A 26,313-nucleotide genomic window follows, 5' to 3' on the forward strand; every position below is an offset into this window, starting at 1 on the left:
AAGGCAAGCAACAAGGTGGATTTCCATGTTTACAGGGAAAACATTTTTTTGTACATTTTGTTTTACAGTTTTTTTCTTCCTTCTCAGTAAGTGAAGTAAGTTCCCATTAAACGTGCAGTAAAAAGTAAATATTTATGTATACAGTTGATAAGTATAGGAGCACTTTCTTTCCAACAACGAGTAGTACTTACAGACTATAGATTGCCAGAGTGCAGAAAAAAGCAGCTCCGGTCGAACCAAAGGGGTTTTTGCTAACATACAAAAAAGTTCCATTGCATCTGATATTCTTTTGTTTTATTACAGTTATGAGATTTGTGCCCTCTGCAGCTGCGGAAAGAAACATCACTTGTGGGACAGGGAGGCACAACATCTCAACATCGTTTGTTAGCGTTAGCTGTGAGGATGTAATGCATGGTAGGCTAATGTTGAGACCTCACAATCTTATTGTTCAGTCTCAATCCTTTAATAAAAAAAACTTCATGTAATGTTAAAGCAACGTTCTCCCAGAAAGCTATTATCTGTGAATGATGTGTAAGGGGGAATGCTTCATCCTGTTTGCGAAGCTTTGGTTTCATTTTGACGCCATTTTGCTCAGCCTGCAACCTAAAAAAAATGTTCCTGGTAATCTGCTCGACAGTACAGATGTTGCCTTTTTTTTGATTGTTCTCCGATGAGCTGATTCTTACATTCGTGCTCAAAGACACCATCACCAATGTACAATGGAAAGCAACATCGACTTGAGTTTTCGACATCCATGTGTGTGCGGTAATGTCACCTTGAAGGCTTGAGAAGAAGTGAAAAAGAAGTAGATGCTTGTTGGTCACATGTACATTATGATATTTATTGCTCAGTCTATCACACAACAGAAATAAAGAACAGTAAAAGGCTGTCCTTGCAGCTGTTTTAGGACAAGCTAGGCCACGTTTACACCAACCTTAGCCTATTATCGGTGTACATCTACAGTATACACTAAATATAGCCTATACACACACTATATACTGCATATCTGGCCCATACACACATACAATTTCAGTTGCACCTCAAGAAATGTAATCTCGGCATGCCACACACTGTGCTTACCAAGGATTTTCCGTCAGAACAGCCTCAGTTGAATTAATTTGCTTTACTGCTTCTGTGTGAGTGTGTGATTGGGAAAAAAACAGGATACAACTTGATATAAACTGGAGCATTCTACCAATGTGATTGAGATATGCACAACCATGTACACACATGCTTTTTCCAGCCAGCGGCTCTATGATTATGCAGTTCATAAAAGATGGGTTTTGGTCTCAACCTTGCCAATCAAAGACAAAGAACGAGAGACTGAGGGAAGGTTGCAAGACAAAAGGGAATGAGAGCAGTTAGCTTTGTTGCTGTGGTTCAATGTTAATGTACAATGAGTGACATTTTATCTGTGACGAACCACACACCGGTCAGACAAAATCAGTCATCTTGTGTTCATAGTACACCAGTTGTGTTGCGGGTCTGAAGAAAGAAGTTGTTGCAGCAAATTCCATTGGCTCCCTTTTAAAAAGTGTTTTTTTTTTTGTATTAGCTGAGTACTTAAAGCTTAGTCTTTACTGTCCTTTTGAGATTTCAATAAGTTTTGGTAAACTTTTATCACAAACAGTCAAGTTGACAGAATCCACAGACAGCTCAGTGTGATGGAGACCAATGTGTCCCAAATATTGTTGCAGCAAATGAACATTACCGCAAGAGCACTGCGATGTTCAAGAATTTAAAAAAAGGCATAACCAACCAACACACACTTTGAAGTCAAAATAGTCCACATGTACAGCTTTGTTTCTAGAAAAAAAGTTGTCTCTTTTTGTACAGTGTCTTCTTCAGACATGGGGCCTTCATTTGGGGGGGGGGTCATATGGGTAATGCATGCATGTACTGTGTATGTAAAATGGGTTGATTATTTTACAGATTGACTGTCAGGCAGCAGATTGTGTCCTAAGAGCCCATTGCCAGTAGAACATCCCAAGTCCAATCAATGTCATCAACAGCATGTCCTCCTCCTCCAAATTGTTCCAGGTCAAGATCAGAATTAGCACTTCCAAAATGGTACGTTTTAATATCCCGTCCTTTCATTAAGGACCAGTCGCAAATGTCTTGGAGACAGTTTAGTCCTACCTTGTGAGGAACAAGAGTGGCTAAAAGTTTTTTAGAGTAGTAACTTTATGGGTAAGCATATATGCTTGGTGTGTTCCAATGCAAATGTTCTGGCACAGGGGATACAAGCTCACAGGTACACCTCCCGTCGCGTCAGAGTACCACAGGACGTGGGCTTGTACTCTCCGGTTGGTGCTAGAGGGATCTCCTCGGTGGGGTGGCCCAGTGTCTCCTCCCCACTTCCCGGTGAACCGTAGGAAGGCGATCCGAAGGCCTCGTAGGAGGAGGAGGAGGAGGCCATCTTCTTATTGAGCAAGTTGCGATTGCGGTCGCCCATCATGTGAGCCGCTGTGGGGTCTCCGTTGGCCATTGCGGCCATGGCGAGGGTCTCTTGGCTGCCAGGCTGGTCAGCGCTGCTGCTGCTGCTGCTGCCGCTGCTGTTGCCGCTCATGAAAGTGGAAAGCTTTGGTTGTTGTGGGGTGGTGGTTGACTTAGATGGCCGTCGCTCAGGCGACGTGCGCACAGGCATCCAGCAGGAGTCCGAGTGGCCGTACTCGTCGCATTCCCGGGTGCACTTGCCAGTCATGGCTACGTCAGGCAAGGGCCGAGAGTCTAGAGAAAGAAGAAGGAGAAAATAAAGTAAATGATACAGTTTGTTCTACCAAAGTGGGATATAATATAAACTATTACTTTTGACTAGAAACATTTCCTTGCACTAAGTGTTTGTTGTGGTATGTGTCTCATGATTTGGCTATGATTCCTCTATTAGATGCGTGAGTCTGTGTTTTCTCCCTAATGAGGTCATCATCGCATCTGAATGTTAAATGGAGAGGGTGAAAAACAACAGAAACTGGTTCAAAATGGTTACCAGGCACCTTGTCACTGCTAAAGCTTACGTTTCAAACGTTATCACTGGTGGATATAGGATAGAACTAAGCCTGTGCAGAGGAAGTTGCATGTTTTCATGCAGCATCCAAAATCACATGACAGAAACGGCAACATAAAACAACAATGAAAAGAAGACTCCACTGGCTACGACAACAGCCTCCAACTAAAAAACAGTGGCGTGAATCAGAGTTCAAATAATGTCATGCTTCAAAACGTGTTTGTGCTAAGAGGGGAAGGGGGGGGGGGGGGGGGGGGGGGGAGAGCTGGGGACGAGGTCAGTTTGTGTTTTTTAGTTTACCCTGATCTAAAATGTATGATGCATAATTAGGCCTGCTCTGTGTGCATGAGTCAGTATGTCTGTGAGCTGGTGGCACCGACAGCACCCTGTGTTCTTATCCGGTGATTGACAGACGGCAATCACATTGTAATCTAAGTAGCTTAATAGCTTTGTGTGGCTAAAGCAGCCCGATATCCTCTTAAATCCACTAATAGAGGTCTTAACCAATTACCTAGCAAGGAGATGGCCATTAGCTACATCTTCTGTGTTATTGTGCAAAGGGAATTATGTGCTTACGATGCTGCAACAGGACGACAGGTTTGGCAAATAATCTACTGTCAATGTCTACAGTCAAGACAGTGCGTGAGTTTATTCCAGTGCAATATATGTGAAAGATAATTAGCCCAAATACACACAAAAAAAACAAAAAACACAAAGCTGACTAGCTGGCTCAATATGAGACGAAAAAACTGTGAGCACGAAGCGTAATCTAAAAGCCCTGCCTGAATGCTTGGACGTTCGAAACACAGTGCCAGTTTTTTAAGAGTGCCAAATGTTATAGAGATGCTATGTTAGATGTAATTTATTCATGATTTGATGCGAATTATGGGAAAACCAAAATCAAGCAAAGCGAGGGTGAGTGCAAACCAAGCCAAGCATGCCTTTTGCCCATAATATTTAAAAAAAAGTAAAACAAGAGTTTGGTCCATGGCTTACTTTTAATGCTCTTTTTCTCCTGTGAAAGAAAAAAGTAGAACAGAAATCACTCTTTATGTTTTGCACTTATGCCATAATGAATATGTATATATATATATATATATATGTCTGCTGTTTATGAGGAACTCTTGAGCAGCATTGAAAGTATGACTAAAACGCACAACAGTGACACAAAAACAGTGTTATGCAAAGCAGATATATGACTGAGGACACAATGCAAGGCTGAGACAAGGACAGCAAAGAAAGAGGAGACAGGGAAACAGAATGCCAGTCCTACTGATTTGACTCTTTAAATCAACCAATGAGTCACTCGCTCCACTATGAATGCGAAACATTCAATGAGAGTGCCATTCCTGTACTGCCTCAACCTCCTATTTCTTCTCTGTGTGTATTAGAATCCTTTTATCAAGTCGCAAATTACCTTCATAAAGCATCAAATTATAATTGGAAGTCAATGTAAAGCCAATGCCTTGGGGAGCTGCTACCACTTGAAAAGAAAAATCAAAGAACTTTCTGTTATTAGTGATCCAAAACAACACTAAGAATTATTGTTTAATGGGATGAAAAAAAGCTTAAATGAATGAGAATAAGGCCAGAAAATCAAACAAACTATGGAGATGGAATTGCAATTAGAAAGAGTTAGCATGCAAGCTAATGGGGTGGCTATAATAGCAGTGGGTATGGATCATGGCATATGGATCTGGGCCTTAGCTTGCCAAACACAGCCATCACAGAGACAACCAGGTACTGATTGCCTTCCTAATTTACACCTAAGATTGAGCCATCAGGTTACCCACAATGCAAACAACTCTCACGAGGTGCCTGCGCCCTGCTCCTGGAGGCACCTCAAATTGCCTCCTTAAAAAAGAAAAAAAAACTCAACAGGGGAGGACCTTCTTACTTCCGCCAGCTCTCGTGTGGAAGCAGCCAACCTAAAGCTGCTGCCGAGGTAGTTACCCGGCGCTCTGTGGAGTTGTGTGCGCTGAAAAGGAGGCTGATTATTTCCTAGCCATGCTTCATTGACTCGGCAGGCTCGCTAAAAATGAAGATGTTTCCCACTGAGCTAATGAATTGGGCTGCTATATCAAAGCAAAAAATGCTCTCTTCCCTTCTTCAGAAGTGTCACCTCCCCCCTGAGGTTGGGCCATCAATATAAGTACTTTAAAACCACTTAAATCCATGTGTCCTGTAGCGCTGGACAAATAAGTGCGCTTGAGTCCTCTTCAGCACGGACTTCTATTTGTTGTCTTGGGAATAGCTGTGGGGATTTGCGAATTAATTCTAACGTTCACTCAACATCAATCAGATTATTATTTATTCCAGCAAGAATAGAAAGAACACATCACTATTTCTAATTCTTAATAAACCCCCTGCCGACTCATTTGATCTAAACTTTACTCTAAATCTAAGATTTTAAGTCAGCAGGATAAAAGAAAATGCGTTAAAATGTAGCTCAAGAGTAATCAATTGTAATTATTTTTTTTTCTCCTTCAAGTGTTTCAATGAAGACACGCAACATCGCTCCCAAACATATCCACGGGCCCTTTCAAGACCCAATTCAGGAATCAGGACGTAGAAAAAATATCTTCAAAGAAAAAGCCCTTACAGCACACGCAGCACTGTAGCAAGGCTTTTGTTACATATTCACAAACACCCCGCGAGCCCACACCATCAACCACTGCATAACACAATACAAGTGGGTCACTCTGCTGTGTTAAAAAAGCCTCTGTGCAACACTGAAAGCTTAACAGGGAGGCCTCGTCGTCCTAGGTTAGGTCCCTAAGGGGCCTCAAGGCCTTCTTTTATTTGGGGATGCATGACCAGAGAACAGTGGTATACATATGGTAAGGGTGCTATGGGTAGTATGTTGCTATCTCTGTCACTTGGAACTTGAAGGGGGATTTCATCAAAGCAGGACGGGCCACCACCCCTTCATCTCATAAATGGCCCCCACAATTCAAGCCATTGTCTCTTTACTTCCAAGAGAATTCCAGAAGAATTAAGAGCAGGGTGGTATTTGGGAAATTTGGTCAGGTGAGTAAGGAGAGGGGGGAGGGCAAAAAAGAAGAGCCGCATTCTTGAGCGGTAATTACATTCACCATAATCACAGAGAAGGGACTTTCCTTTGATTTGAAACTCGGGGTATGGAGGATAAATTGTGAATTCTAGGTCCTTTATCAATTGACCACTTCATATTTCATCAGCAACTGGAAGAAAAAATCAATTGCTGTCATTTTTCAACATGTTGAGCAACTTGTTAGGTAACAACATCAAGTTCCCCACAGCTATGTCAGCATTCGACATATTTTGAACGTTGCTTTAAGATAACCAATGCCTCGCTAACATAGCTAAAACAACTTGTTAGCTCGGTATCTGCCCATTTATATAAGCCTTTTTCTATAATGTAGCATAATCCTTGATGTAAGCTATGACGTGGTTAAAAGCTAGACTTAGCTTTTGTCGTAGAACAGCAAATGAGCTATCAAATATGCTGCAACTTCATACATGGACCCCTCGAGATGTTCACTATCGGTTTTCTGTTTCAGTCTTTCGTCACTCCTAAGGCGTGAAATGTTGTACATCTGTCAGTTGTCCTTCGTTTATTTAGCGTTAGCATCTGCATTACAATGGCGTTTGAATTTCCAGCCCCAAATGCACAATCAGAGAAAAAAAATGGCTGCCATGTGAATATGCAAGGCTGAAAGTCGCGCAGTGCTGAAGTGATGATTACCCAGCAAGACGCCATTATAAAGCAGTGCTCAGAGATATTTGTGCCTTATACTCATGGCTATGCTGAATGCTTTCTTCATTTGTGCAAGAAAAGCAGGCTGAAAGTGGGCCACTGGCTGCACTGGCTGAGCCGCTGCTTTTCTTAGCTGGCTTTAGTCAGCCTCCCTATCAGCTGACTAGCTTACACTGTGGGATATTTCAAAGAACCTCCACTGCCGGGGATACAGTAGCAATTTGTTGCGGTGTCTTTAGCACTCGCTAAGATGTTGCAGCGGTAGGAAGAAAGCAAGAGGGTTAGACTGTCATCTCTCGCGGGCATATGCGCGCTAATGTCTGTTAGCGTGGGCATTTCTGGGCAATTACAGTTTTGCAGTGTTTGTTTGTGTCGTGCACGCTGTGTTTTTGTTGTTGCAGCATTGTCAGCATTAGTCCACTTGTCGGCATGCATTCATCTACGTCACCCTACACTTTTGAGATCAGTCTTCTCTTCTTGGCCTCTCCATATTTTCTGCTACACAGACTGAAGCTCTGCGACCCCCCCCACCCTTTTTTTTCAGGCTGGCAGATTCGACCCAAACAGCTGAGGCATTGGGAGGAAGACGGAACGAGTGATGATGGGGAGGGCGGAAGATGGGCCGAGTGGGAAGAGGACAAAACAGAGGTGATGTGCCTGCATGCAATTTTCTTTTTTTGTGTGTGTGTGTGTGTGTGTGTGTGTGTGTGTGTGTGTGTGTGTGTGTGTGTGTGTGTGTGTGTGTGTATTCGTGTCCACGCTGCGCCTTTGACGGACATTGCAGCTGGCTGGACAGCAGATAGGGGTCACGGCAGAGAGGGAGGAGGAGGAGGATGGGCGAGCGGGCAGATGATGATGATGATGATGATGAAGAGAGGGGAGGGAGGGATGGAGAGTGAAAAAGACAAGGAGGGAGAGTGTGTGTGTGTGTGTGTGTGTGTGTGTGTGTGTGTGTGTGTGTGTGCTGAGTATAGCAGGGTCAGGGCCTGCGAGAAGGGAAACAGCAGATTGAGCGGAGAAGACAGCATGGCTGCCTCTGGGCCGTCACAGGCCAAACACACTGCCAAAGAGAGCAGTAGAGAGGAGAGGAGAGCAGGGGAGACAGGAGGAGAAGGAGGAAGAATTGAGGACATTAGCCAAGACAGTCAGAGGAGCGGGAAGGACGGGAGGAGAGAGGGAGGAAGTTTGACAACAGAAGACGCACTGTACTGGAACAGTTCCGCGTGCTCTCACAAATTCACTCATCAATCCAAAGACCTTTATTTAGCCTTTTTATGGCTTGAAATGATCCCTCTAACAATGAGTTGCATTCAAGTAACCCAATCTAATTCGCCTCCATCGCACTCACTTTCATTAAATAAAACACTCGAACCTCCAAATGTCATTTACACCATGCAGTCCACATGCTTCCAATTCGGAATCTAAATCAAGACAAGGGAAAACAACTTTTTTTTTTTTTTTAGAAGGTTCAGGCCAAAAGGCACGAAAAAGGGCGCCTGTTTGAGTTCAGCTTGGATCATATAGGCTCGTGATTTCCTCGCGCCCCTCATCAAAGGCCTCCTCCATACGGACAGATCTGTCTCGCACGGTTGCAGCAATCAGCGTGACGATGGCGGCGTCAGGTGTCACACGGATTACTGTGAGCGGCCGAGGGAGGAGAAAATGAAGTATTTATCCAGCCGTGGGAAGTACTCGGGACAAAAGTGCAAGAGGAGAAACTAAAGGGTCAAATGAGAAGTTGATGCGGAGAGATGACGCTCTACACCAAAGAGAGAGTTCTCTCCTCCAGCCGCCCTTTGTGTTTCCTGTTTCTGCTCATTCTCGCCTCTAATAGGGTTCCCGCTTAATTAGCTCAAACATGTTCATCTCATTATGGTGTAAGAGTTCAACTCTCTCTGTGTTTTTTGGCCGCCTTCCCCGCGCAAGGAAGGCCCCCGTGGCATCGCCCAGCGTCTCAGTGGTCCTCAGCGTGAATTACTGACAGGCAGACGTCTGTCTCGCACAACTAAAGGTGGCCGTGGGGAAGGAAACAGAAGGAAATGCAGAGGGAGAAGAAGAAAAAAAAAAAAACGAAGAAGAAGAAGAAAGAGAAGCGGCCTGAGACGGGTGAGAAAAAATAAAATAGAAGGTGAGGGAGGATGTGTTCCTGTGAGGAAGGAGCAGCAAGAAAGAAAAAGAAAAGGAATAGGTGCTAAATTATTAACGCTGTGACAGCGAGTTCAGACGGAACAATATCCACAGGAAAAAGCGATATTTGTCTTTCTCTCGCTGAGATGTTTGCCAGACAATTAAGGGAGGATGGAAGAGAGAGGAAGAAACGCAGTGATGCGGGTGGGGGGGGGGAGGATGAGAACAAAAGGAGGGGGCGTCCTGGGGAGCAATGACCTTTTTGAAAGCGCAAGTCATGGCGTGCACCGCTAGCAACGGCAGTAATTGATGGCATTAACGTCAGCGGCGGAGGAGTTCTTTTTTTTTCCTCAGTTGCAAGGCAAGTTTTACAAACACCTCTGACTTGTAACCGCCCCCCCCGTTAGTCCAGTTAAGATGTTATTTCATGATAAATTATACTGAAAGCTGATTTCTGTCCCCTATTATTAGACAAGAAATGTCCATTTATCCTCCATTCTTTAACATCAATCAAACCTCAATGATAAGCCTGTTTGACCCCGCTTTGACCTTTCACTATGCCAGCATCCCTCCCGCATAACCTTTCACTTCAGCGGTCCTGCTTATGGGCCCAAGCTGCAGGAATGCTGTTGAAAGCGGCAGCAGGTGATCCATTCTCTGCCTTCTGAGCTCCTTGAAGTATTTACTGCCTGGCAAGGGCAACTGAGGGAATAATCTAGAACCCCCCCCCCCCACCATGCCTGGAGAGTATGAGGACGGGGCACAGACAAAAAAAAAGAAAGGTTGAGTGAGCGAGAAGAAAAGACACAGGAGTTTTGTAATGAGCTGCCGTGTCCTTTTGCCTTGTTTTTTTTGAAGACGTCCGACCTCTGTGTGGCACAAAGACTGCGTAAAAAATACGACTTACTCGGACTCATAAGAGCCATTTTTGAGGCTGTATGACATCACATGTCTGTCATCCCTCATTTGATAACCACATATGCTAACTAGCATTGCAGCTAGGGGTATGATACGGCCGCCTTCCTCCTCCAGCAGGGTCAATATTCTTTTCTGGAATAATGAATGTACTGCGGCCTGCTCCTGAGGTAATTAATTGCGGGGAGATTAACTAGCATAATTTCATTCTGGTGACGATCTCTCAGCCAATTATCAAATGCGGCTTGCACTCTCCCTCCCCTCTCTCTCCCCTCTCTCGCTCCAGGTCTCTACCTCTCTCTCTCTCTCGCCCCGTCTGAACGCTCAGCACTCAAGCCCCATAAATAAAAACGTTCCCCGCGTGTCATGCTCCCTCATTCATCTTGCATGCACTCAGCGCTCGCAGGGCATGCGAGTACATGTGCACGCGCCCATGTTGGGGGTGGGGGGGGGGGGGGGCTTTCTGTACAGCAGGTGGTTGTTGTGTTTACTGGAAGCATATTTTCTCCAAATGCGAGACACCAAAGGCCATGTCCTGAGAGCACTTGTGACCCCCCCTGACCTCATCTATAAGTGGCACAACAGCGGGATGATTTGGAGAGCTGAAAAGCGGAGTGACTCATCCACTCTGCTAATAAGAATGACAGCTTCTGGCTTCCTGCCACAGACGCACATAAAAGATGACTAAAACAACTCAAAAAGACTCCGAAATATGTTCTAAAAAAAAAAAAAAAAACAGCAAATCTGGAAACAAAGGGATTTTCTCATCAGGCTTTTTCTTTTATCCTTTAAGCACAACACTTATAATCAACCTTACGAGGTAAAACTCACACCTTTGTGCATGTAATTCATTCATGCCTGAAAAATCACAGACTCTACAGTTTGAAACAAAGTATCCTTCCTGCATTTTTTTTTTTTTTTTTTTTTTAATATGTGCTGTTTTTCTCCAGCATGGCACACTGAAGCTTACACAAAAATGCTCCCGAAGACCCGTAAGGATTAGCATTAGCTGCTTTGCTATGGTGCACACATGCAACACTGCTGGCCGCCGATAAAAAACAATATGGCAGCCTCAGCTCTTTTTCACACCACACTGACACTGCAAGCTTTACATTAACCATGCAGCGTGTGTGTGTGTGTGTGTGTGCAGCATGTGTGTGTGTGTGCACAGCATGTGTGTGTGTGTGTGTGTGTGCAGCATGTGTGTGTGTGTGCGCAGCATGTGTGTGTGTGTGTGTGTGTGTGTGCAGCATGTGTGTGTGTGTGCGCAGCATGTGTGTGCGTCGATGCTCAACATTCCCAGCCACAGACAAGAAGAAAAAGCACACAGTATTATTTGATAAGACAAACACAGAATACAGATGAAGGGGTAGAGTGTGTGTAGAAAATGGTAGGGCTTACTGAGCTACTGTGAGCTTGTGAGATGTGTTTTTTTATTGTGTATTATTCCTCTGAATTCTCTCTCTCTCTCTCACACACACACAAACCACCTCTCTCTCTCTCTCTCTCTCTCTCTCTCTCTCTCTCTCTCTCTCTCTCTCTCTGTCTATGTCACTCTCTCTCCAGTCTTTAGAAAAAGAAGTGTCATTGCTTCCCCTCCACTGTTACTCTTATCGCACACTCCCCAGGGCACACTCACACAATAGCCTGTTTTACACCATTAAATGGTTATTTGTCAAAATACAATTTCGATTAAACCCTCCCTAAAATAAAAATAAAAAAAAAGGAGAGGAAAAAAAGTCTGTGATTTGTGCTTTTTTACCGATCGTACTAATAAGAGAATACTTTTAAATCACTGTATAGCACCACATAGAGCGAAAGAGGTGTGATTGTTTTGAGGTGTAATGTTTTTGGAACACGACTTAGGGTAGGTTAGAATAACTGCTGGGGCTCGGATTGGTGGATTTCTCATCTGATACAGTCGAAATAACAAAGAACATAGCCCCCATTTGTAGCACGTGTTCAGCCCTGAGCAGCATATGAAATATGACGCTTTAGCAAGAACTATTACAACACTTGCCGTTTACAAGTCTAACCGAGGCAGCACATTTGCATCAGAATTTCATGTGCGGCAATCAATGGTGCAATCGTGCATTTTGTGTTCCCCAAGTAGAATTAAAAACATGTCAGATGCCACAGCATAAAAGATGTAAATGTACTCTCTTAGCACTTGATGTCTAAAACCAAGCTTCCACTTGTGATAAGTAGTTAGCAGCAGTAGGTAAGCTAGTTAGTTGTGACTCAGCCAAACAACACCCACCATCTACCACGCTTGTCATCCTGAGTGTAGCAATTAGCTCTCAGCTGCTAGCACATTCTAGGGCCAGAGCGAGCTGGGCATGGTGAGTCACGACCTTAATGGAAAGCTCGTGGTGGAAATGGTGGTGGGGGTAATTATGCTGACCTCAAGGGACAGGCTTTCAGTTTTTGTTGGTGTGCAGGCTCATAAACAGGCACAGTAAGCTCCACTCCGAGGGTGGGGGAAAAAAAAAAAAAGGCAAATTATCCTGGGTTTGTGATTTCCAGAGGGATTAGTTTTATGTTTTCAGCAGGTTCACAAAACTACTCGTACAACTCTGAGCAGACCAAAGTCCTGTTCAGGTGAGGAATGTGTCATTTTCCTTTCAATTTGACCTTTCCATTCATTTGGTTGGACAGTTATTCTACAACACAACACAACAAAAATTTAAAATTAATCGATTAATTCAAAGTTAAACGATATAATGACCAGGGTAACCAAACAAGTGATAATCGGGGGCGTGTCCAGATTTTTTAACTGAGGTGGTCCATGACTTAGGCAGCGACGTTTGTGGGAACACACACAAATTAGTTTTATGCTTTTTACCCTTTCTATCCCCACTAATGCAATGTGGGGACTCAAAAACATAGATGCATGTGCGTACTTAGAAATTTGAAGTTGCTTTGTACTTTAGTCCTCTAAATTAGGCAAACAGCCAATGATAGATTTGGATTTTGGGGTGGCATGTGGCGTGACCAATCGGGGGGGGGCATGGCACCACTGGACACCGCTCTGGACACTCCCTTGATGATAATACAGGTTTTTAAATAACGGTTCTATCAGGACAGATAGCTCACCCAGTAGGAAGGTTTCAACAAACTACATCAAATGCCCCCCCCCCCCCCCCCCCCCCCCCGCACAGCTCATCCTCTTGATGAAAGTGCTAAAAGGATGTGCCAGTCAGCAAATACTTTCTCCAGCACCTCTTTAATGTATCTTCTTGTCCAATCAGTGTTGGAACGTTAAAAAAAAACACGACGAAAGGCGTCTTTGACAAGCTTGAAGGCCACATTCTACACAAGAGACATCTTTCGAAGCAATCCAAATTACCACAACGTGTGTGCTAGATCATATGTGCAAGAAAAAAATAAATAAAATGTGCTGAATTCTGACAAAATGGCACCATAAACTGGGAAGGATCCCAGCAGGAGAGGCTTGGAAACTCAGCGAGAATCGTGATCTTTGATTTCTTGAGTGCCTTAAACACTATCCAGCCACTCTTGCTCAGGCAGGAGCTCAGAGCGATACAGCCTGATAACGCCAAGGTGTCCTGGATTATAGACTATCTGGCAGATAGGCCACAGTTTGGTCCCTTTTTCCCGGAGCGGTATATTGGATTTGCTGCAGCAGAGAGGCACTGTGCTGTCAACCTTCCTTATTTGTTCTCTATCTTTGACTCGGGACTAGACTGGAGGTCGCGCCACCTCCAGATTTTCCCCGATGATTCCTCTGTAAAGGTTTGCATGCATAAAAGCGAAGAAGGGGAGGGGTATGGGAGGCTGTATGGGAGCCTGATCAGATGTAGATGGTTTCTGTTGAAAAACAACTGTTGGAACCCAATACTTTTGGGCACCTTTCACCAATTCAATGCTCTTCACAATATTATTCATGTGCATATATTTCTTTGTTAACCTTATGGCGTGCATGTGTCAACTCCAGGGCATCTTGACTGCGTTTGCCCTTCCCTTATGTCTTCTCCCCATTCCTAAGAGGCTTTGAATGTTGGGTGAAGTTATTCAGCGTGAAGAAGCAAAAAGCCCGTCTAAACAGTTTCACTCTGCTCCTCCATGCCTTGCTTCACCAGCTAAGGGGGTGTCAGCGACAGTGGCACACCACATCTTAAAACATTCATCAGTGCATGATTCTGTTCCCAGCAACAAATGCCACAGGGACACAAGAACAAGGCTCTGTTTCAGTCATCACTCAAAACCTGTTTCCTGTACCTGAAGCCTTGGGAAAAAAATCTCAATTTGAATGCAAGTAAAGGCTGGGAAGCAGGTTTCATGTTGACGTTTGAATGTATTACACGGTTGAACAAGAAAGAGACAAGATTCAAAGGGAATCCGGCCTTGGATTGGAGTCAGTAACTATGCCCCTCTTTGAACCCACAACACACACCCTTCTTAACAGGCCAGTTTTGCAGTATGGAACTACAGCACACATAGCTGGAGTCATACACAGTGTATTATTTAAAGCACCAGGGGCCCAATTTGTCACTCTGGCGGGCTCATCACAGGCGAACATCCTTTATGAAATGCACTTTTCACGCTGCCTGTCGGAGGGATCAAAGCGGCAGCCTTGCCCGTTTCTCCCTCTTCAGTTTCCCTGCTCCGATTCCCCCTGACAAAATGAGTCAATTTAAGCCAAATGGATCCCCTATCAAAATAACGAGGGGAATGGCGAGTGAGGGAGATAGACAGGGAAACAGAGATTCATACGGTGGGTGGCTTGCGTTTGGACAGGTGGGTAGAAACTTGAGAATATAGATACTCAGCCCCTCTTATGTTGACTGAAAATGGTTGAATAGGACACAAGTGCCATAGCTATGTTTGATCCGAAGATAGTTTTCAGCTAAAATGAGAACATCGTCAGACCAATGACAGAGCTGTATATCTCCAGGCCATATACCATGACATTGATATAAACCTCTGGTCTAATAACATTTTATACACTTCGTCCATCACAACAGAATAAAGGGTCTCAGTTTCGATCAAGTGTACGTCAAAGGTAAACTTTAAGAAAGTGGACTCTTTAGCAGTATCTAGTGGACGTTGTTGGAAGACTATAGAAACTTTGGACAATGAATCTTTTTCACGCAGTCTTAAGGAATGTTAACATTTTTCTTTTAAATTGCAGCTTACAAAACAAAAGTATTTCAAGGGCATTTTTCTACTAAAACTGTTTTTTTTGTTTGCTCTGGCAGCGCCCATTTTCTATAAAAAAATCAATATACTTTGGCATTAGCGCAAACACACTCCCAATGTCAGCTATTTGTTTTGTTGCACTCACACCACTCAGTTGAAAATATTTCAGATTTTGGAACGCCACCGTTCTTGTCAGTATCACTTCTCCCTCACTGGCCAAACAAAATCAAGAAGGGGCGGGACTTCCGATATCAACAATGGCGGAGGAGAAACTGTTCAAAGTTGTCTTTACAAGAGTACAATTTCCAGACCTTAAGCTGCTGCTTATTCAACGATTCCTTTAAATTGTTTTCTTGGTGACATTTAAATCGGGGAAAATAAAAAACGAGGAGTCTCCCGATTTATTTTTTGTAACCTAGCAACAAAAAGCACTGATGAGAAGCACTCTGAAAATTATTTTGTTGGGGGCATTCTTTAAGATTGGAAACAAGCCCTTATATCTGCCAATTTTAGGTATACTTCCTAATGTCACCAAAAACACACACAGGTGCATATTAGGAGATGCCACAACATTCAAGCTAACAGAAGTCAGCTAGTATGTTTCAGTTTTCTTTAAATTAAACTGTGGACCATATAAAGGCATTAACAGCCAGCATGTTTGCTAAATGTAAGCACTTTTTCTGATAATGTATGTTTGCTATGTTCAAAAGCTAAAAAAAAAAGCTAATCTGTTAGCTTGTTGCAAACAACACCTACATCAAAGGGCTTTTTTATGTTTGATGGAAGTGCTCCAGCACATAGACAGAGCCCAACAAGGACAGCCTGTGTTAAAAGCAATAATTCCAATCGGCTCTACCTTGGCATTGATTTTGCAAATATCCGTGAATACACCTTAAAGAGGCTCTTGACAATTATACATTCTTGACAAGTTCAAAAGCCTTGAGTTCACCTCAGAATTTCTTACATCATTTCACACTCAAGTGATACTCAAATTAATTTGACATGAGATGACACCACGAACGTAACATAACTTCACTGTTCCTCCTCTCCTTTGCCTTTGACGCACAGAAAACAGGCCTCATTATTCACCCAGCTTGACAGGCCTACCCCCTCTTCCCTTTCCATTCCTACCCCTTTCTACCTCCACCACCCCGCCTCCACCCCTATTTTAGCAAAGCTTTCGACCAATTGATTTTTCCTCTTTCCACTGTCTGCCTCTTTTTTTTCGCTCCCCGTTCTTGATTCTAATGCTTCTGGGTTGTGGGAAATATTTATTCACATTGATCGACGACCGAGCTGATGGGTCTTTCATGAGCGTCAGAACTCAAAACTGTTTTTGTCCCACTGATGTCTCAAAAACATCAATCACCGGTGGGAAAAAGTGCGGCCGGACTGCAGATTAGGGCAACGAAAGCCCCAAAAGGCCAGACTCATTTTCCTACCAGAGAATAGAAAAACATACACCAGACACCAAAAGTCTGACCGGTGATGGAGTGTTTGTGTAATCAGTGATGCTGTCGGTTCTCAGACACAATGTTTTAGAGACAAATGGAACTTTTTTTTTATGAATGATTGAGCACATCCAGACACTGGCTAACCTCGGCCTAGGGGGTGCAAAGTCATTTGGGTGCCATACATGACTTGTTTTTTTGGGGGTCTAGATGGAGCGCTCTGATGATAATTCCTGCATGTGCGTGGTCTCCATTAAAAATGCAGCGCCGACTAGATATTTTCTGCATCAAATTTTCATAGCATTAAGCGGTCTCTATGGCCCCGTCTTGCACAGACTTACATGAAACAAATTTGAAGTTCCTAAAGCTTATGTGTCTTTCCCCTTCTCTCTGAATGAATACAGTTATTTGCTGTATAAGGGATGAAGCCATGGTAGGGAGATTCCTTTCAGGACCTGCACAGTATATCTGCTACCCCGGGGTGCACACCTTCACTTTGCAAGTGTGGATGCACGTGGAAACTGAATTATTTCTGTCACTCGTCGTAATAAAAGATCTAGACGCTGCCGTGGAATCTAGCCGCAGGTTGCTATTTATGCAGAGAGAACAACATGTGCTATACGTAGAAAAAAGTGACATGTATGTACATTTAAATAAGCAGCAGCCCACACAAACAGAGCCGTACTAGTCCATTGAAATCAAATACAGTATGTTTGGCAGCCAAGCTATAGTAAACACATTATGTCTAATCCTCTGGAATATCACGACCTGATCTGACTCAGCTGCTCTTTTCATATTTTCATATTCATATTCAACTGTCACATCCGAGATAAAAGCACATCATTCCCGCAAAATAAAAACTCTGTTCCACCAATTGCTGCATGCAAGGTCATATGTAAATAGGCTTCCCCTTGCAGCGAGGGAGACAGAGGCATCACCGCCTGTGTCAGAATCCAATGAAAATGGCAAAAGCCGTGTTTGATAAATACGCCTCGTGCAACACAGACGCACGCATTCCCTTGGACTCAAGTCTAGTCTATGGGGGAAAGAAGAAGAGCTCCTAATAAAAGCAACGACCATGTAGACTCAAGAAGTGGTCATTTCACCCTCATTACCGGCCTCACAGAACATATACTCTCCATGTTCTCTTGTCATGTGTGGAGAGCAGACACAGGCCTGCAAGCCATTAAAACTTGTATCGAGCAGAAAGCATTCGAGACAGAAGTTGTAAAATTATATTATATGCATGGAGCAAAAAAAAAACCTTTTGATGACTCCCAACTTAATCCTAGCAACGCTGACAGAGTATTTGCTTTCTATCCAGTCCACTGGTTGAAAGATTAGCACTATCTCTGTCCTTTTGGATGAAAAGAATTCCCCAAGAATAGGACGGAACATTTGAGGCTAGAGTGTAACATATACAGCAACCGACTGAGCGAGCGAGTGAGTCGCATGAGGGTCTGCTGGCAGCTATGAAAGGGCATGCTGTGTTAATACCTGATGAGCGTCACTTGAGAGAGGGAGAGAGAGAGAAAAAAAAAAAAGCAATAATATGTATTCGCTTCCTTTGTTTCCTCTGGAGAGACGAATGGGAGGGGGGATAGCCGGGCTACAGTGGAGTGTGCGGCCAAATTAAGAGAGAGAGGAGAGAGAAACATAATCAGTGAGTGGTAGAGAGAGAGAGATTGCAAGTTTGTACAAGAGAGAGAGAGAGAGAGAGAGCGAGAGAGTGAGAGACTGGTAATATGCTTGGGAATTTAATAAGGCTCAGCGCTCCTCAATAATATCACCCGCTTCACAGAGTCCTCTGGGAAACATGAAATGTGCCGATAAAGGATGATGCCTCCCTCTGACAAACCGGGTGTGCTAAAAGCGTTGTAGGAAGAAAATGAAGAAGAAGGAGGAAAAAGAAAACATGCGGTGACGCTATAGCTTGCGCACATGCTAATGTGCCCCAGGCTACACTTTAAAGAATTATTCACTTTCTTCTCCTTATGCTGCGATTCTCCAGACCTCCCTACTTTAAGGTCACACACGCTGCACACTCACACAGAATGCAGCTGAACAATGTCAGCTTGTTTCAGGGTGGGGAGGTGCTGTTAGTGGACACGGGCGGTGCTTTTAAGAGAGATTCTGTTTGTGTTTTTGTGCCTTCTTATGCACATTTAAAGCGTGCCGTGCCGTGTTGAATATACAGAAAGCTGCAGTGAGATTCGTCATGGCGACACAGCTTTGCCTCTGTGAGTAACACACTTGACCAGATAGTAAGACATGCTTTCAAAATAGGAGCCAGTACTTCATTTATTGGCAAATATGCCAAATAAAGGGAGATATCAACATATTTTATGTGATTTTCGAACATCTTGTTTCACAAATATGCTAATTAATTTGTTCCTTGAACAGCACACACTGTTTTATGGAAGAATTTCCAACAGAATTTGGAAAAAAAAAACATTTGCTGGGCAGAGCCTTACAGAGGTACACTGCTTATATTGTTGCATCACCAAAGTTTTCTTGTTGTTGTGTTGAAGTCATTATCATTAGGAAACACCAAAGTGTTGCCCAGTGAAAGCAGACTTCATTGTGGCATTAATATTTGACTAATTTAGAAGTTAAGGACCTACATTTGCGTTAGATTTTAAGTGTTGGCATTCCATCGGTCCATTCATTGTCTTTACCACTTTTTCCTGTTTGGGGGTCGCGGGAGCTAAAAACGCCTCACTGGAGCTTTAAATATGTGTTTGAAGGTACCTTTGAGTGCACATTTTAAGGTACCTATTTGCCTGAGTTAGGCTACTTCTGTTTCAAGGTACCTTTTAATGTTTTCTTTGCTTCCTTCTCCACACTGTCCCAATCCTGTGATTAGTAGTGAAATAGATTCCCGTCCCTCGGGCAATCCACGGGATTCCCATGACCCACGGGAGTCCTGTAAAACTGTCAGCCTACAGACAAACAACTACAATCAGTCCAATTTGAATCAAGTGGGAAAAACAGGAGGAATTTTAGAGTTTAAGAATTTAAGAGCAAGCTAATGTGTGGCTCCACCGCGACCTCGAAATGCGCCCCTCTGCCTGTCATGTTCCATCTCACAAACCGAGAAAGACAGCCTCTCACTCTGTTGATTCCTATGACATTTACATACCACACTGCCTGCTTGTGTGGGAATCACCCCTAGGCTGTACCAGGCCCTTGAATTTAGGACAGGCACTTTTTTTTCCATCCAGCCCCTCCCTCCTCTCTTGTCACTACCTCACCAGGACCTGCTCACGCTTGACAAAAAGAACCCCAAACATGTACCTTGCTCCACTGCCGCCCCAAAACGGACCGCCGGTTTTCAGACGGAGGACACAAAGCGTGAAAGGGGAAAAAAAGCCACGGCCCATTTCTCTCCCTCTCTCCTCCCTCCTCTCTTTTCCTATCTGGGCAGACATTGATGTTCAAAATCTTTCTTTCACGGCGACTCTGTCTATCAAGGCTCACCTGCTCTTTTGTCTTCACTAATCCGTTCTTGCACGCTCGCTCAATCTTTTTTTTTTCTTCAACACCTTTGAATATCTCATCCCTGTTGTCCCTACGGCCCCCACCTTTCTGTCTCCCATCTTACCCCCACCACCCCTCTACATCCCCCACGTCTCTCATTATCTGCCTCTGTCTCTGCTGATCGTCCAATGACTCCCTATTGGCAAATTCATGAGATTGATCATTTTTACACGGGTGGGTGGATTTACTAAAAGGGCCCCCCCCCCCCCCCCCCCCCATACACGGCTCCTACACGGCGCACTATGTGGCACCCGCACCCCTGCCGGTAAGACTCTGAAGCCCTATCACTTAACATGCACTGGGCTCAACTCCCAGGAGGAGACAGAGAGAGAGAGGCGATGGGTGAGAGGAGGAGAGATGGAGAAGAAAGCGGAATATTGTCAGCGCGGAATACTAATAAAGTGCACCACTCGAGAAAAAAAAAAAATAAGGGAGCGCGGGTGGGGGAGAGACAGTGGCGGCGTTCTGGGTGCTGCAAAATCACCACTTAATTTAATTCAATACTGCAGCGTCTCCCTTTTCCATACCCGCCTCATGTTTGCGTGCGAGAACGTGTGCGTCAATTTATGAGAAGATGTGTACGACCGCGTGTAAAGTGTGCCCACAGGCGTGCAAAGATCCAGAGTTATAGAATTCTCCACTTAAGATATTCATATGCCTTAAGGGACTTCGGGCACTCCATTCTTTCTTCTCTTTTACTTTAATGCGAGAGCGAGAGTGTGGTCGGGTTTTTTTTTTTTTTGGTTTTTTTTCAGCGAGCCGAAAGAGCAAAGGAGAGGTTGCATTAGCATGATTAAAAGGACAGTAACAAATGACTGCTGTCTCCGAGAAGCCATGTGACTATCACAACAGGATATAGGCCAAGTATATCAAGACACACTCACACACACACACACACACACACACACACACACACACACACACACACACACACACACACACACACACACACACACACACACACACACACACACACTCCCTCATGATTTGATGTTCCTCCTCAAAAGAATGGTGGAAATGAACAATGAGGTAAGCAAAGAAAGACGCACCGGGCGAGATCAACTTGATTGTATGTGTTGTGATTTTTAAGAGGATATATTTGTGTGTGTGTGTGTGTGTGTGTGTGTGTGTGTGTTTGTGTGTTCGGATACATCAAATATTAATGGGAGCATGGTCACTGGTGAAGCCTCATTATCACAATTTCTTTTGGGGGAAGAATACAGAAGAGAGAGTTTCTTTCATTGCTACAACTGCTGAGTTGCAGGCAAAGGCGGAATCTATAAATAGCCTCAAGGTTTCATGTGCTGTAAACCCATTTCTATCTTCTGGTACTGGGTGGAAGAAGTGGAAATGCATTTTTTCTTTTCCCCCCTGATTTTTTTTTCTCATTAGAATTCAACCAATACAAGGACTATTGCTCCTCTTTGCAGCTTTTAATCATAATGCTTGTCTTTTGCTGGGAAGTTCATGGGCTCATCCTTCAATAATAACCATCCTGACTGGATAAATCCCTTAATTCTCTGCTATCACTTGGCTAATAGTTACCTGTGGCTCTGCAATAAAACCTTTGCTAACCAAGTGCAACTCTCTTGTCCAATTCCGTCTCAGAATCAGGAAGAAGCTTTAACCTTGTTCATGTAAGCATAGTGGAAAGAACATGTTTCTATCTTTGCCTGTGGCGGCATTCAGCTTGACGTTCATTAATATTAGAAGCGGAGAGAAGAGAGAGTGCGAGAGAGCGAGAGAAAAAGATTCTGCGGTACATTAGCGGCCAGATTTATGGACGTCTTTGCGCCGTGAATGTGGCAGGTGCTCTTAGGCTACTAGTGAACAGCGGAGCTCCCCTCAACTCCTGCCTCTAGAGATAAGTTTTCAGGGAAAACACACACACACATAACCCACACACACACACACACACACACACACACACAACCCACCACATTCTGTCAAGGTTGCTGAGACGTTGCAGGAACTTTATGAATGTTCTCTGTCTTGTCAGGGCACAGTGTGCAGCCTCACGCTGACAGCAGGCACAAAGTGATGGAGGGTCTGTGCGCGGTGTTGCCAACAGCTGAAAATCACCCGCCGGACCTGTGGACAAACCTTGAAAACCGACCCACCTGAAACACTTTTTGAGGTCTCTCAAGTCACATTTTAAAGTCTTTCAAAAACAACTCCGAATGCTCATGTCCGAATCTGGTACAGGAATGTCAATGCAAGCCAAGTGTTATTCCAACCATGGGCGTGGAAAGGACACAGAAAAAATATAACCTCATCTAAGCGCCATGTGCCTACAACCTTAAAAAAAAAAAAAACAACAACACTGTTCCATTAATAAAACACTCCACTTTCCTCTCGCTGTGAGTGAGGCTCATTTTATCCGTTATATCAGCACTGCATAGTGTCTCTCCTTACTCATGTTGACATTTATTTTCTATCGTCTTGACAACACAGTTGGCAGTGTGACAAATCAACGCCAAATCAATTTTATTTTCCACAATAACTCACGCTGTAGTTTGTTTATCAGTCAAGTAGCCTTTCCTTGGCACGTATTGCACGCTACTCCTGCTTGTATTTCCCCTTTGCATCACCATCTGTATTTGCTCTGGCATTGATAACGCTGAAAAACAGGTCTAAAGGGCCGTAAACATGCTACGTTTGGAAGGTAAAATGCAGCTGGATTTCCCTTGAGTTTGATGTGGTTTGATCAAATAAATCCGTCCTGCTCAGATTACAAGGGCAGACATGAATATATCAGATTGATTGAACCAGGAGACGAATGTAATACATACATGTCCTGTAATAGTCATAGGTTTCTTACATCTGAAGCACTGCTCGGTTCTCACTTGGCCCTTCCCCAAGCCACAATCATAACCTTTTCACCCCAGCTCATATGTCTCTCCCAAGCCTGAGGCAACCGGCGAGCTCCATCACTCACCGGATAGGGAACTGATGTATGGAACTACGCATCGGTTCAATACCATTTAATTTTATTAGGCCTAAAGTATGAGATTAGTCTTCAAATGTGTCCAGGAGAAACAGGGATGCTATGTGAGCGCCGGGGGTAGCGTACTAAATTGATGTGGAACCGACACTGACTAACAGGAGGGGGGGGCGACTCTGGTCTCAGGAGATAATGACTGCTTGGTTTGTTTCTGCGGGTCAGTCCGGCCATTTCCACAAACCAAGGGAGTTGTAGCCATTGATGTGTCGGAACTATTTATCCCCCCTCATCACTGGAAATTCCGTGCAAGTTGATTTTCATCCCCGTACCTTGCTTAAAGCTCCGAGACAGGTTGTCTGGTGTGATGCTTGTGAAATAAATTAGAAAAAGGAAGGGGAGGATAAATCACATTTTCATTGGATTTTGAGCGAGGGAGCCTCTTGCAAGAATCAAAGGAATGAGCTCAGGCTATGAAACGCCATCTATTCTTGGATTGTGCTCGTCCTATATTTTTTTTTTGTTGGGAGTGACTGCGTTGCAGCGTAGCATAAATAAATATGCTATGGAGGGCTTTTGAGAGGGTTTTTGTGCGGCATGAAAGGCCTTGGTGTCCATGGTGAAAAGAAAAAGAAAGGGAGACAAGGATTGCTTCCGAGGCCATTACAGATGCAAGCTACTGAACATACAGGAACAGGCTCATTTATCTGACTCTTTATCTCCTTTCTGTGCGTACCATGGAGCACATTGTGGCATCCTTAAAACTGCCTGAGACAAAGCTTCCTTTTGTTTGTGCGTTCGAACGTGTGGGAGTGCAATGACATACGAATGTGCAAAACAATCCTCAACACTATGCAGAGATTTTGTAATCCAAACACAGACGCGTTCTGGGTGATAAATCTCCAACAATCGATTGGGAGCTGTGGATATCATAGCAATGCAGGGAAGCCCACCAAATATTTAATACACAACAAACATATCAGCCACTAACAGCTGAGTATGGATTAGGCCATTTTTCCTGAATGTGAGCGCATATTTACTGACACAAACAAGCTTGGGAGCATATTACCCGGATACATATTGCTCAGTGCCAGCATATGAATGTTAAATGAGACTATATGGAGGTGCAGAATGGATTGCAGCTGGGACATTTGTTGCATCAGTTGAAGATCACCATTATTCTACTTGGTGACCCCTGAAAGGTAATGGTTGAATTCATAGCTTGTTTAATTCATACTTTTTTGAGATAGGGACTGTTGCCGGGGGTGACTGTGGCTCGGTTGGTACAGTAGAATCGGTCGTCTCTCAACTGGAAGGTTGGGGGATCGATCCCCAGCTTCTGCAGCAACATGTTCGATATGTCCTTTGGCAAAACACTTAACCCCAAGTGTAAATCACTTTACATAGCAACCGTTGCTATAAGGGTGTGAATGGGTTGGTGTGAAATGCGGTGTTGGGAGCACTTTGAGTAGTCTGAAGACTAGAAAAGGAATACAAGCTCAAGTCCATTTACCATTTATTAAATGTATTTCTTGACAGATTGACTACAACTGAAAACACATGTAAAGCTTTGATAACTGTGTACTGACCCTTTACCAGTTTACACTGAAATAGTGGCACATTTCTTCAACCCCTCTTCCCTTTACATATCCTCGTACTTTTCCCCCTTTGCCTTTGATGGCATTTTGATAGAATAGCCACAGCCACTGGTAAACAGGAAAAACAAATGGGCTTTGAGCTCAGGGATGTACATGGGTATTGTTTTTTATTGATTTCCATTGACTGAGGAGCTGGTGACAGGGAGTCTCCACTCATCAGGGCAGGTAATTGATTCTCTGAGGAGGAGGAGGAGGAGCAGCAGCAGGGGTGCATAAGGAGGTCAAGCGTGCAGGTGAAAAGACTTGGAATGGTGCTCATTGGTAAGGAAAGGCATCACTGTGATCCCTGACACCGGTAATTAACGTGTGAAATGTGGTCAATTTCTTGTCGGATAGCGATTCGGCTTTTGCCAAGTCAACACTTTGCTAATATGGGGGCAATGTTCTCACATCCATGAAGATTAAACAAAGGTTTGGATCCTGCAGAACTGAAGTGCAAAGTCAAGTTGGTGGTCATGCTAACTTTCTGGTTCCATTCAGCATTCATGACAAGAAATACAGCCATCAATGTAGGTATTGTACCTTCAAATTAGCTTAATGCTAACAATAGCATAAACTTTAAGTTCTCTAGTGCAGTATAACGTCAAGTTAGTGGTTGTGCTAACTTTTCTGGTGAAATTCAGTATTCATGATGGAAAATATGGCTTTCAATGTGCGTATACTAGCTGGTTAACTACAAAATTAGCAATAGGTACTTCCGTAAATATCAATAATTCCTTGTACCCTCATCCCTTTCAGTGGCTGGTTGTAGAAGTCTGTAGTTAGAGGACACTGGTACACTCAGAGGTAGGCAAGACAGATGACATTTTGAACCCCTGCAAGGACTGAATCATTACAAGCACCACCCTACTGGAAGTGTGGTGGGATCAGCAATATTTCACACTGACAGAAGGACCTGACAGCAGGCGTCCACACACAAGCCCAACTCCTCTACGCCCTGTTATTTATTTAATTCTGTGTGTCTTTCTTTCACCCCCCCATATACTTTGGAGTTACTAGATTGGATCAGAAAGAAAGAAAAAAAAAAGCACCCCAAACTCAAATGTACTCTTTGGCTCCATCGCAAACTTCTCTGCTTGAAGAAAGTACGCTCAGAAAAGGGCAGCGTGTGATTAGAAATCTCAAACTCGACAGATTTTCCCCGACATTCTTCTTTATGTCTCTAATCAGCATCTGAATGTAAATGTGTCTTTGGCTCCAGCTGGAGTGATAGCACCAGAATCAGTATGTGTCTGCTTAACACCAAAGTGTTTAAAATGCCCGCTGAGTGCTCCTCTATCTTTCTCTCTCTCTCTCGCTCTCTCTGTCTCTCTCGACTCCTCTTTTCCTTTCTCTGACTTTGTTGCTGATGTATATGCAAAAGGCACAACATTAGCACTCTGGTTCATCTGATTGAACCCATTTGCGACACACTCTTGCCTCTATCCCTGTACCCATTAGATAGAACCTTATCGCACAACAGTTTGCTTGTACCTCTCGTACATGTCCAAAAGAAGATGAGCTCATTTGATCTGAATACCCTTGCCTTAATGCATTTCATTCCTTGTGCTATTTATTTCTATTTAGGCCAAAGCCTTTTCTTCTCTTTCTCAGCCCAATGAATAGAGCATCACTACTCTCTGTGAGCGCTTTAACAACAAACACAAAAAGCTGTTGAAGTCCAAGTTTGACTCCAGGGTAAGTGTCCTACCCCCATTGTCTACCCATGTAACCCATGACTCTAGGCTCTAGACTCTCTTCTCTTTTTTGCACCCATAAAATGTAACAAGTCGGAA

At 43.8% G+C, this 26,313-nt stretch overlaps 1 protein-coding gene across 6 annotated transcripts in view; it reads right to left on the bottom strand.

Annotated features, from left to right (window-relative positions):
* Positions 1-825: 825 nt before the first annotated feature.
* The window catches only part of pcdh7b (protocadherin 7b), a 112,376-nt gene continuing 86,888 nt past the window's right edge, over positions 826-26,313 (bottom strand). For 2 of the 6 annotated variants that reach the window (XM_065950151.1, XM_020629162.3), the window contains exons 3-4: positions 4,001-4,019; positions 2,592-2,730 (exon numbers count right to left, since the gene is read on the bottom strand). In XM_065950151.1, the coding sequence (XP_065806223.1) occupies positions 4,003-4,019 (17 nt within the window). In that variant the 3' untranslated portion in view covers positions 2,592-2,730; positions 4,001-4,002. Of the gene's footprint in view, positions 2,731-4,000; positions 4,020-26,313 lie in introns of all 6 variants that reach the window. The other 4 variants (XM_020629160.3, XM_020629159.3, XM_020629161.3 and 1 more) reach the window with 3 other exon arrangements.

This window comes from Labrus bergylta, chromosome 22 (assembly GCF_963930695.1).
Source record: "Labrus bergylta chromosome 22, fLabBer1.1, whole genome shotgun sequence".
Taxonomy (NCBI): domain Eukaryota; kingdom Metazoa; phylum Chordata; class Actinopteri; order Labriformes; family Labridae; genus Labrus; species Labrus bergylta.